Below are 13,038 nucleotides of genomic sequence, written 5' to 3'. Positions count from 1 at the left end.
CACAAGATCGACACAGTGGTCACCGTCGGGTTGCGAGACCATATCCTCTGTGATTTCTGCCTTGACCGTGAATCGGGGGCCACAGCCCATCGGGCGGCCACAAGCTTCCACCGAGGAGGTCCCTCAAGAATGCTATGGCTTCGATCAAGGCACTTAACCAATATAGGACCCAATAGAGGAAAATGATTGCTCCGAATCAACCGACGAGGACCAGTTGGGCAAGAGTGAAGGTGAACATAACGATAAATCTATTGCAGTGAAACTATTGTTTGGGGCATGGAAATGAGTGAAACTGCCATCATTCATGATGGCGAGGTTCATGTCGTCTAACAGCCGTTCAACCATTTCCCCACGAGGGGTGTTGCTGTTGGAACCCCATATCATGTTATGAACATTGAAGTCTCCAAGAAGAAAAAGTGGTGGTGGTAATTGATTAATCAGATCTTCTAGATCTCTCTGTAAGATGGTGTCATTTGGTGGCAAATAAATGGAACAGATGGTAACTCTTACGTCTGTAGAGATTTCTACCGCGATTGCTTGCAGGTTCGTATGCAACGTTAGAGCGCGCGACGACACGTGATGTGGAACCAGCAGAGCAACACCGCGGCAAGCCCTACTCCCGTCATCGTAATCAATACGGAACAGGGAATGTCGCCCGATGTTCCATGTCTCCGAGAGCTTCGTAAAAGTTTCCTGGAGTGCCACGCAAACAGGATGATATCGATTGATCAAATCCTTGAGATCTTCGTAATTGGATCTAAGACCACGAATGTTCCATTGAATTATGTTGGCCATAAATTTAAATTTCAAATTTCAAATAGAAGTAGACGGTTCAAGGTCCTTGAATTTATTCCGGTCAATCTTTCGGCGAGTAGCACCGGATACTGTAGGACTATCGAGGTCCATGTCACCAATCGATGTATCATGGATTAGTGACATATTTTTAGTTGTGGGATATTTTAATGCTCTCTGAATGACTTTTTTCGAATATTCGGTTTTATTGCATTGTTTCTTTTTCGATTTATTTGTAGAATTGATTTTTGGTTTAGTACCTGTAGATATTTTGAATGTGTTCGCCGTTGCTTTTCCCGCTTCTTCTTCGGAGGTAGTGGACGCCCTCCGGAATCCAGCGGAGCAACAGCAGCCGCAACTATTACATGGTTGGTTAGATGATGTTTGAGTTGATGTTTCAGTTGTAATAGAAACTTTGGTGACATTGTTAGTCTTATTAGCTGTTGATGGATTTGTTACCATATTAGAGTACGATCTACTAGCTATTGGAGTTTGGTTAGAGATTATACGACGGGTGCTTCCATATATGAGATGTTATTAAGGACCTTGATCTTCTGTATCTCTTTTCTTCACTCCATTTCGGACATTTTTTGTCATATGCAGGGAGTTTGCCACCGCAATTGACGCACTTGAATGGTGAATTAGTGCAGTTGTCCGAAATGTGGTCCTTCTCGGCGCATTTTGCACAGGTGGGTTGATTTCGGACCGCCGTTCGGGAGTGACCGAATTTCTGGCAGTTGAAGCATCGAACAGGGTTAGGAATGTATGGCCGGATTTTGAGGCTATAATAGCCTATCTTAATATCTTTCGGCAATGTTGGTGATGAGAATGTCAGGATTATATAATCCTGAAATTCTCATCACCAACATATGTTACGTGATGGAGCTGGATTGCCATCTTTGCGGCTCATGATATGCTTGCAGATGTTACGCCTTGAGACGCCAGCTCTTCTGTTAGTAGTTCTTCGTCCATGTTAATCAAATCCGAAATTACACCACGTGAATAATTCAACGTGGGATGGATTTTAACAGTTATGGGAATGTTTCCAAGAGATGTGAGCTTTTGAATAAGTTCGGATTGTTTTGGTGTGTTAGTTTCAATTAGAAGGTCTCCTGAACGTGGAGAATTCACAGATTTTAATGTGCCTATTGCACCATAGAGAGCTTTATGTATTAAGAATGGTGATGCTTTGGCCAGCGGTTTATCAGTGTCGGAAGAATGCAAAAAGAAAAATGAAACAGTAGGAGCAGGTTCAGTGACAATTGTTTCGCTCATTGCAATTTGACGTTTTGGTGAATTTTGATTTTTCCCCATTTTGGAGATAATTTGTTCGGCCCCTACCGACCATGCCCACCATGGAGTCCTACAAGGGGACGCGCACGCGTAACTGATGAAGGTTAGTGGCAACGCCAGGTTAGGTAGAAACTATACACCACCGAAACAGGGCGAGCAGACGCGTTCAAGATCCAAGATCGTCGTGAAGCAGCACCAACAAACCTCAACGACGTCCGACAGGCCCGGTTCCTCTACCTGCCCAGTAGTACAAACACAACGCCACAACAGGCAAAATGCCCAACGAGGTGGCTGATAAAAAGATGCCCATAAAAATATGGATGTCATATATTTCAAAAATACAGCAACCCAATTAAAAATGCAATTAACACAAATTATAAACAATATATACACATGATAAAATATTATACAACGCCCATAAAGAATACTTATGGTTGTCTTATTCTAAGAATGGATAGCTTCTCGATTTACCCCAACATGTTCATAGTATTTTTTAAACGTGTCAATTGTGTTACAATTTACTACCTCCGGGGGTAAGCTATTCCATTTCCATTCCCTTCAGCCACCGAGGCGACCTGAGCCGATTGACCTGGACGGGGCTAATCCGAGGCCAAAGCTAGTACATCAGGCTAACCAGGATCCCCATCTTCAGCCTTACGGGTCTTCACGCACGGCAAACACGCGGGTAGACAACATCCCAGATAGGGCATACGCAGCAATGCCCCATCTGGGAGGACCCCTCTCAGCCTGAGCGGGGCCCACAATGAGGGGTGATACATAAAAGACGAGAACAGGACAAAACGAGACGCCAGACTAGGACTGCAATATATGTAGAAATAAACACGTAATCGGCGCTATTGTAAGTGAAAGATATGAGCACAAATAAGCGAAGACAATGACGTGTGATAGATTTGGCGTTACCCAGAGTGCACCACGAGGAGACCTATCACATTACACCCCATCGTGCTGGTTTGAGAGGCGCTGTGTATAATTGGGTAAAAAGTTATCTTGTAAATAGAATGCAAGCTTTGAAAATTGGGAATGTGGTTAGCGGTTATAAATATAGTAACACGGGTGTTCCTCAAGGATCAGTTCTTGGGCCCATTTTGTTTTTAATTTTTGTTAATGATTTAAAGTATCTTCAACTAAATGGACATTTAATTAATTATACTGATGATACAGCCATAACCATAGCAGCAGAAAATTATGATACTGTGAAAGGCATGCAGAAGCAGATCTGTGTAAAATAAATATTTGGCTGAATAAACTAGTCTTGAATCTTAATAAAACTGCATATATCAACTTTCAACTTTATAATGATAATAGAGAACAAGTGACATTGCAGTGTCACAAATCAGGCTGTCCTTTTCATCATTGTGTATGCCCCACGATTTCTGAGATTGATGAAATGAAATATCTGGGAATAACGTTAAATGTAAATTCACGCTATTACAATCAGTAATAAACTAAAATATATCAATATAAGATTTTACCATGTGAAAAACATAATTTCAAGTGAATTTCTCCATACGCTTTATTTTGCATGGGTTTTCTCTATTTTACAATATGGTATATGCATCTGGGGCGGTGACTACACAGATCTAATAAAAAATAATTTAAGGAAAACCATCAATGTAATATCTGGTCAATATTCTTATTCATCGAATATTGATTACAGTGCTGATTATAGATTTGATATACATAAACTTCATTTATATAGAGTTTTACTGCTTCTACAAAAAAACCAAACATGGTTCACATTGTGACACACTCCTATACAAACAAGACAAAATGGATATCTATATGAGGTCATAAAACTTAAAAAGATACTTATTCAGAAGCAATTTTTATATTTAGCACCAAGATCCTATAACACATTAAGTAATGATATAAAATTCGAAAGAAACATAAACAGCTTCAAAAAATTGCGTGTAGATTACATTAACTCCTGTTAACTCAATCTAATGAAACACCAATATCTGCCATTCTGTTTAACTGTGTTTTATTCTGTGAAATGAAACATTACTGGTGAAAATAACCATACCTCGTACTGCGGCCTACTGTTTGATCAACTTGTATCATTTATGTATATTTAAAATGCTGTGTATTGTGTTTCAATAGCCTGTGTTTGCTAATGATAAAATTATTTGTGTTTTGACCCTGGACAGATCATATATAGATCTCTTGGATCTATTATGGATATTTGCTTTTGATTCTTCCCCCCCCCCATCCCACTGTGTGTAATATATGTTTTGTTCCCCCCATTTTGTATCAGTAAATTCTATTCTATTCTTACAGTGAGAAATGATTTTTATAATAAAAAAAGTAAATCCAGTAATAATTTTCGGCCACATATTTTGAGCTATATGCCCGGTAAATTTTTAGAGATTCGTCCAGCCCTGTTCGAGATGTAAATTAACAGTAAATGGCTCCGGGTTTCAAACTGCGTTTACCACCCCTACTCTAAAATATGGGGAATATGATAGAAGAATCCAAGACACAAAATGAACGAGACATTTTCAAAATGGTTTTTAGAGATTTTTTTTTATTTCTTACAATAAAATCTGTCAATTTTCGTTGCAAAACAACAACATGTTTTATTTTTTTCCCAAACACTTCGTCAATCACTATTTGACTCACAATATCGTTATTATAATACAATTTTTGTTTTTTCACAAATGACTAAACAACGGCAAAAAAAATATTCTCTTTCTGCACAGAAATATACAACTGTATATAATTAATTATGTGTGTAATAGGAGCATTCAACTAATAATAACTTATGGTTTCATCAATGGCTGACATCGACAACATTCTCTACAGCTGTGTAAGAGAGTAGTGTAAATATGTAAATAAGATTCACACAATATGTATGTATGTATATATATATTCATGTATGATACATTTTACATCGTAAGAGAATATACATTAGAAACAATAATGATAAAAGCAACTTCTTTTGTATTCCCTCAATGACGACAGAGTGCACTAAAATACAGAAACATTTGCAAAAAAGAAAGGCCTCATTTGCTAGTATCAAGAAAAAAGTGGTCGAGATTAGTTTTTTTTCTTCTTAATTGTAAGAATTTCATTTGTGTAATCTAAATTGTACTAAGAAGCTTCAAAGAATTCGTTACAAAAATATCCATTTTTACCCAAATTGTACTTCTGAAAATTTTACAAATTTTCTAGAGCTATCCAACCAACAGATTTAAGATGTTATGATGTCGAAAACTCCCAAAATATTCCGTATTTAAAGCATTTAAATTCTTTAGCATTAACTCATTGAGAGTATATAATCTATTATTCAATAATAATCACTCAAATGAGTGACTGATTCAAATAGTGTGTTATTTTTCCCTTCACATCCACGAGATGAGCTACAAACACTTTAATTATGCTCACTTTGGACATGATAAAAAATTGAACAGCAATTTGTCTCACTACGTGTGGTTAATTTATCGCCATTCATAATTAAAATGAAAAAAAAAGGGATAATTTCATGCTAATGAAGGCACCGATCTGTTATCTTCTGAAAAACTCTGCGAGTCTTTCGAAAAATACTCAAAATTTCTCAGAATGGTTATCACTTTCAGTACAAGCTGTCATTATTATTTGAATCGTTAAATAAAACCAAAGATCATGCGGTCGAGAGTTTCAATAGCATACAGCAACAAATCTATTCTCTCTCTGTAACGTACAGTTAAGTAACATATGTACATGTATAAATATCACTCGTAATATATATCATCATATGCAAACTGGTCTCATTAGGTAGTAAAAACTGCATCTGGCGTTAAACTATGTCTTACTTTGTACATGGGTTCGGATTTCCAATAAAATTCCAGACATGCTAAAAAACCGCTAAATAGATCAGCAAACTGTAGTAAAAAAATATTCGGTTATTCTTGTTTTCTCTAGTGCTATAGTAACCTTTGTAGTGTGTTTGGAAAACAGAAATATTTCTCATGACGTTTTGGCAATATTAATGCAAAATGAAGTTTAACAGCAAAACACTAGGGATACAACATTTTCATCGGATAATGGTAAAATAAATCAAATTTTTTGAGCAGCTTTCATTGTAAGGGAACTTCCTTGCGTTTCACTTCATATAACATGTTTGTTGAGATAACATTTCTTCCAGAATACAAATACCAGAATTTATAGAATTAAAATTTACGTGCAATTTTTTTGGTTACACATTTCATTTTACTTCAACTGACTGACAGTTCAGATAAAAATCGAATAGAAAAATGCTTTATCTCCAGAGTAAAAAATATTTTGAAACCAAAAATCCCCCCCTCACATAATACAGGGTGTATGTGCCAAGGAGAAATAAATATCACAGTTCATTTAAAAATTCATTTAAAATATGAAAAATTATTAGCATAAATTTCACTAGAATCACTCTGACAGTTGCTCCCCCCCCATAAAATGATCATTGAAAAAAAAAATTGCTATTTCAAAATTAGCTATTTGTCAATCACTCATTTTTCGGTCAAGAATTTCAATGACCGATATCTCGGTGAATTTTTCATTTAATTGTCAAGGAGCAAATCTATTTTACTCTGGCAAATACTTATTTATCGAAAATTCTGTACCTCAACAGTTCTAATACTAGGAACTACACATCAGCCCTTTTGCACACTCACTGTAACTTTGTGTTGTGTTGCAACCGCTTTAACCACCACTGCCTTCACTTTGATATAGATGTGACGCACCACAATTTTTTTACATTTCTTTTGTACCAGTCCGATGCTAATCTCCCAACACGATCACTTTTTTGTGTGTGATAACTCTTTTTTCCCCCCGATTAAATCAGGTTTGAATACTCAGCCCAGTGTCAGGCTTGTGATTCCATTAATCCTTCAAGCTCGGAAGTTATTTCAATTTACTTTTTCGCAGGTGTTTAAAAAAACTAACTTTTAAACTAATCATTGAATTAATTTGAAACATTTTATGTTTATAAAATAACATCTGAGGTCTATAGTCATATAGTATCAGTGTATTATTCAAAATTTATGATATTTTTCTTTGGTAAAAATTGTTTTTTTTTCTCTTCTACCACTGCCAGAAAAATCGGATTTCTTTTGCTTTTTTAATGCGAAGCTCTTGCATATTATTTGCTTTTTAGATAGTGCAAATTTTAGAAATTCAAGCTTTGATTTTAAATACTAGGCATTAAATATAGTATAGGCGCAAATGCACGAAAGTATGGTGAGGTGTTGATAGAGGTGAAAACCAGACTAACGTCTGAGATAAGATTGGCCAGTATGGAGAGGGGTACAACGACTGGCACCTCTTCCTTCGGGCATGTATGGAAGGTGAAGAGGAGATAAGAGAAACAACCTTTTGAAAGTTTTCATGAGCTAGTATGTTCCTCTAAAAGTTCTGGCATAGCAACACTTCCTCCATATTTGGGAAGAAAGGCGCACATAATCATTTCTCAGGAATAAATGTTAAGCAGCAGAGAGTGAAAGAAAATGTTGAAATTTTATATTATTAAAATACTCAACAAAATATGGCAAATGAAAACAACATAATAGTTATGATTGTACAAAACCATGTTATTCCTCTTTTGAATGATACGAAACGTGCAGAGGTAGTGAAATATACTAATTTAAAAAAATTAGGATATAGAGTTTGCTTGATGGTATGCGAAGCCTGAGCACAACATATTTACTACGTCATTCAACGTTGAAGGGTTAATAATGTAAAAGAAATACATTTGTAACGTGCATGCATAAAATGTTTATTTTAAACATACAATTGTATATGTTTGATATCTAGATGATCTGTATACTAGTGTCTTTAACATGTATATATCTCTATTCTCTCATCCACCTTTCTTTCCTTTTGTTCGATGTAACTGCATGTTTTTATGCTTGCTCGTGGGCTTCGGTTTCAAGCAGGGAAATAAAGTAACTTTTCTCTGTTTGTTAAAAAGTTTTTGATTACGACTGTAGAAACAATTATTTTTGCATCGCCTCCCAATAATCATTTTTGGGTCACAGAACAATTCTACTCTATCTTTGCTGATAATTTGTAATATATATTTTACCTGAATTTTTTAACTGAACTGCAGACTGTCCTTTCGAACAATTTTGGTGAAACACCCTGTATAAAAAAGAACCATACATGCACAACCGTTTGGAAGAAAATGAAGCCATTCGTGAGAGCAATCAGTTAAAAATTACAAATCAAATTACTTTCAGATTCATTGATGAAACATGTAAAAATTCACGAATTCTTTAGCAATTGTACACTTTCTTGAGAAAACAACAGCCTCAATGACCACGGCCATAATTACAATTGGCGATTACCTTCACATAACCACGAGATTAGAACATTACTCACAGCCATTTGTGATAACAAATAATTATACCGACACATTCAGCATACAACATTGTGTTACAGGTAACGACGTCTACTACAAACAGTCTAAAAACAAACAATGTTGCCATTTCCAAACACACATACACGAAACACACACAAACACAAGCCAAGAACATCATCTTTGTACTATATCAGTTGTTTCTCATTCTCTTAAAAATGCGCCTGAGGTAGTGTTCACGTTAACTGCCGAGGGAATTCAAAAAGGACATCACAGATAGACAGACTGAACACAATTTAGAATGAACATGCTCATATAACATTATCTCTATTCTCTCTTTTTTATCTTCTTTCCCCTCCCGTTTTTAATGAATCAGGAAAATGACTTAAACGATAACTTTTTCTTCATACTTTATCAATATTTTTTTAATGGAAAGCCACGAGCAACTTTCGAACTGAGAGGTGCAATATTTCACCCTAACAAAAAAAAAGCAATAATTTCCCGGATTTTTATCATCCACTCTTGGTGCAGATGACATCACTGATGCATTCAACACTGTGTCCAGCCAATTGAATGTTTTGCGCCAGTCTCACCCCACTGAAAAAAAATCATCACCACACACACATCAGGCTTCAACAATCCTACAAATATACGAATATGCACTTGTGATGTCAGATTCACATAAGTGATAGGACACATTTCATCCGCAATCCCTCCAATGTCAGCCAGAGATAAAAGCCACAGCTCCACGTTGCATGTTTCCATTGACACGCAAATATAGAACAATAAATAAATGGAAACTCGCAATATTTATTTTTTCAAAACGGACAAATCTTAACAGATCTTCATCACAATCTTTTAGAATTGCGGAGAAAGTCATTTGGTCAATGCGGTAATGGATCGCTGATATCACTCAAACACTGTTAGCGAAGCAACAACCCTCAAAATTTTAGGGCGAATACAATGTCTCGGAAATCAATGGGAAAAATGCCACGAGCGCAAGAAAAACAAAAACCTTCCTATAACAATAAATATATATAATATACACGTGTAAGAAAAACGACGCTTCTCTTCGTAATAACTGCTCAGATAATATAGACCATTGTTTTGCTAATGACCTAAGAGCACTTTGCACTTATATATATTACGGCTACTCTGTCTCCCTTCGATCACAAAGAGACGCGCAATAACATATAGATCAAAATCATTTTTAACTACATACTTTATATATATATATATATTTATTTTATACGCAATATTTATTTTTTTGGTGTATATCACTGTTTTCTTTCAAAATTCATCAATTATTAATATTGTGGCACAATATTATCATCGTATCTATCAAACTATTCGAAAATTTTTACAAAACGCTTTTTTTCTTTTTCCCACCCAATTTTTGCGAAACAAAATATACTATAAAAATCTCTCAACATCACATTTCACTCGGTTTTCTTCTCTCCCCCCCCCCCCCGCAACATAATCAATGATCGATAAGCAATTGAAAGCATGCGCATCATTTTTATGGTTATTATGCAAGATAATAGAAATTATATTTGAGAATTACATTCATTGTTCACGAGACATTCAATAAATTTGTCAAGAATGTGTGTGTGTGTAACATACCAAATATAACTCTAAAAAGGGGTTCGTGGCTTTCATCTTTTCAGCACAAGAGGAACACAAATGGTTAAGAACCCTTGTTTTGATGAGTTAACAAGCACGCAGAAGTAGGCCAGCATTATGAATTAGTTTAGCAAGGGAAAAAACTTTCAATGAAGGTGCTTATACGTATGTTTACTCGCTTTGCCCCACGGGAAATAAATAACTATACCTGACTTTTGCTTCCCTCCATTCCCCAGTGCTGTTGGCATTAATTGCTACAGCCTTTGTTATACAAAATCCAAAAGACTCAAAGATGACTCTGTCCAAAAGACTCTCTTTGATGCACCAACATAGATGGATCATTGCAAGTATAACTTTCATTGCTCGTTTCATAAATTTACCATTATGTGTTACCCTATTTACATATGAGAGCTCGGCAAATTGCTCAAGGACAACCCGAGTGTGCTAATGAACCTTGGTGAAACATGCTTTTATTGCATCGGTAAAGGATAATTAAAATCGCCATCCAATAAATAAGAAAAAATGTTATATTACACACACATCCTTTGTAAACTTAAGATAATAACTTGGAAAATGATACCTCACGGGAAGTTTCAAGCAAGTAAACTAAATTTAGAACATTGGAAGCGAGGGTAACAATAAAAACATGCTCACATGCAACATTATTTAAACTGTAATGAGTAAATGAAAATAAACACGCTTTGATTCAAAAGCATCATATTGATGAGTAACTCAATGTATGCGTATCACTCTAGGGAAATATTAAGCATTAAGCTATTTTTCAATATCGTCCTGGCTCAAAAACTTAACAGCCTTGGTGCATGTCACAAGGTTTTTCACTGACATAAAACATGACGGGGGCATTGAACATTCAACTTTTTCAAAGATTAACATTGTGACAACCTTATTTCCAACAACTAAATTGTTTGATTTAAGGTGATGTGAATGCACCATTATCAACGAAAAATGAGCTACGAAAGCAATAGGTTATACCAAAACCTGGGTAATGCTCAAACTATTCAAGATATCCATGAAAAATTCAGAATTATTAAGATTAAAATTGACATTAGTAATTAATGGATTTTAAATTACAAAAAAAAGTCACAATCGATGAAAATTCAAGGAAAACAAATTAAACATTTCCATGTTACATAAAGTATGCTCAGAAAAAATTTATGTACTAAACATTTTCGAAAACTGATAAACACATTTTGTTCTGCAAATCACTGAAAATATATAAACCCTGAATGAATGCGTTTTCTTAAATATAGATAAAGGGATTGTCACGAGTTTCAGTTGATTTTCAAAGTTCCAATACGTTGCAAAATTTTAAGCAAGGTAAATATTCACTCTATAATTGTAACTTTCCTTCAATTACCCTTTTTTCCTCAGCAATAAGAAAACTTATATGCTATGTAATTAATTGTTAGTTGAGAAAAACATTCTCTATTCATTCTGGTGAAAATAAATCTTCGTTATGCTGACGGATAACCCAGTCACATTTACAAGGTATGCGTTGAAATTTGAAAAACAACTCGTGGCAACCCCTTCATCCAGATAACACTTCAACTTAACAACGGCCGTCAAAGCCTGAACCAGTACGTAAAGCAAAGCAACATCAATATTATTTTTATGATTTTAATGGAATGTTTCAAATTGAGCTAATTAACGTACAATACTTTTTGAATTTTTGTGACAATTGTTTTTCAAACTGAAACGTTAAAAACATACTTTCATTTGCTTCTTAAAATTCTATCGGAACAAACCAACGCTACTCCCAGCAAATAGATAATTACGCATTAAATTGATATAAAAATATTTATAAATTTAAACGTGTCTATACATGTTTTTCTCAGTAATAATAAATCAATATTTTTTTCCTCTTGTAAAGATTATAAACTTATATATAGCACGCTACATACATTTTTTTTAAGCCTCAAGAAATAAGGCCTGAGAAATTTCACATGAAATCTACAAGCACACAAATTATAGATCACAACAAGTATCACCCTTTGTATCTCGTTTCTTTCTGCAGTGCTCGTGAAGGAACACGGAAATCACAGGAATAAAAAAATAAAATAATTGTATTATTTATGTATGTATATATACCTTTACGAGTAGTACTTCAAATTCATTTTTCTTTTCATATTTCGAATCATCGCCATGTTAATTTATTTTGTAAGTAATAAGAAGCAACCAGTGCGTAGAAGGAGGAGGAAAAAAAAAAAAGACACGCACAATCAAACTGAAAATTAACTCTATAATGTATTTATAATATGTACAAAAAAAACTGTACAACCAAAAAAAAAAAAAAAAAAAAAAAACAAAACACAAGCCTGTTTTCACTCGTGGGGGGAAAAAAAGAGTTCAACATGATTAGAATTTAGTTCTGTGACCAATCTATTTGAGAATCTGAACAAACAAATATATATGTATGCATACATGCAAGTTATGCATCATTAAAGTTCGAGAAACAGAAAAGGAAAAAAATGCATTCATAAAACTAAATTAAGTGATTTAAAGTACACAGTCCATATATATATAAATGAAAAGTTTATTTTATAAAAGATGAATGGCAATCACCAACATCTACGGCAGCTTCCTGAGTGCAAAAAAGAAAAAAAAAAAGGAAAATAATATTCCTTCAACAAAGAAGTGTAGGTAACTAAACAATGTGTCAACAAAAAAGCACAAGCTCCGTGAATGGATTCACCCACTATCATCTAATTAAGAACAAACAAATGTCTCCTTGCATCGATTTTGTTTTGTCCGTCATAAGAAGTTACCGAATGGATGAGCATTCACGGTGGCTCAGAGAGAAGCTGCTGCAGTAATGACTTTTTTGGTTCTGACGGTCGCACTTCTTCTGACTGAAACTGCGAGGAAACAAAAGCAATCATTAATGTTACATAAAATTTTTAAAAAAAATCATGATGTCTCAAAAATAAGAAAACCTCTTGAATTACAGTCGAATCCTGTTAAAACAAACTAGAAGA

General features: G+C 34.8%; 1 protein-coding gene across 6 annotated transcripts in view; it reads right to left on the bottom strand.

The window, feature by feature from the left end:
• Window positions 1-4,610: 4,610 nt before the first annotated feature.
• Window positions 4,611-13,038, bottom strand: part of LOC149084557 (uncharacterized) — a 230,906-nt gene continuing 222,478 nt past the window's right edge. For all 6 annotated transcript variants that reach the window (XM_089234984.1, XM_089234985.1, XM_089234980.1 and 3 more), the window contains one exon: window positions 4,611-12,918. In XM_089234984.1, the coding sequence (XP_089091110.1) occupies window positions 12,844-12,918 (75 nt within the window). In that variant the 3' untranslated portion in view covers window positions 4,611-12,843. The remainder of the gene's footprint in view (window positions 12,919-13,038) is intronic.

Source organism: Pholcus phalangioides, unplaced genomic scaffold, assembly GCF_987345545.1.
Source record: "Pholcus phalangioides strain wild (caught in Gottingen) unplaced genomic scaffold, Ppha-v1.0 ptg000008l_1, whole genome shotgun sequence".
Lineage (NCBI taxonomy): Eukaryota > Metazoa > Arthropoda > Arachnida > Araneae > Pholcidae > Pholcus > Pholcus phalangioides.
The sequence above is the reverse complement of the archived record's forward strand: the minus strand, read 5'-3'. Positions and strand labels throughout refer to the sequence as shown.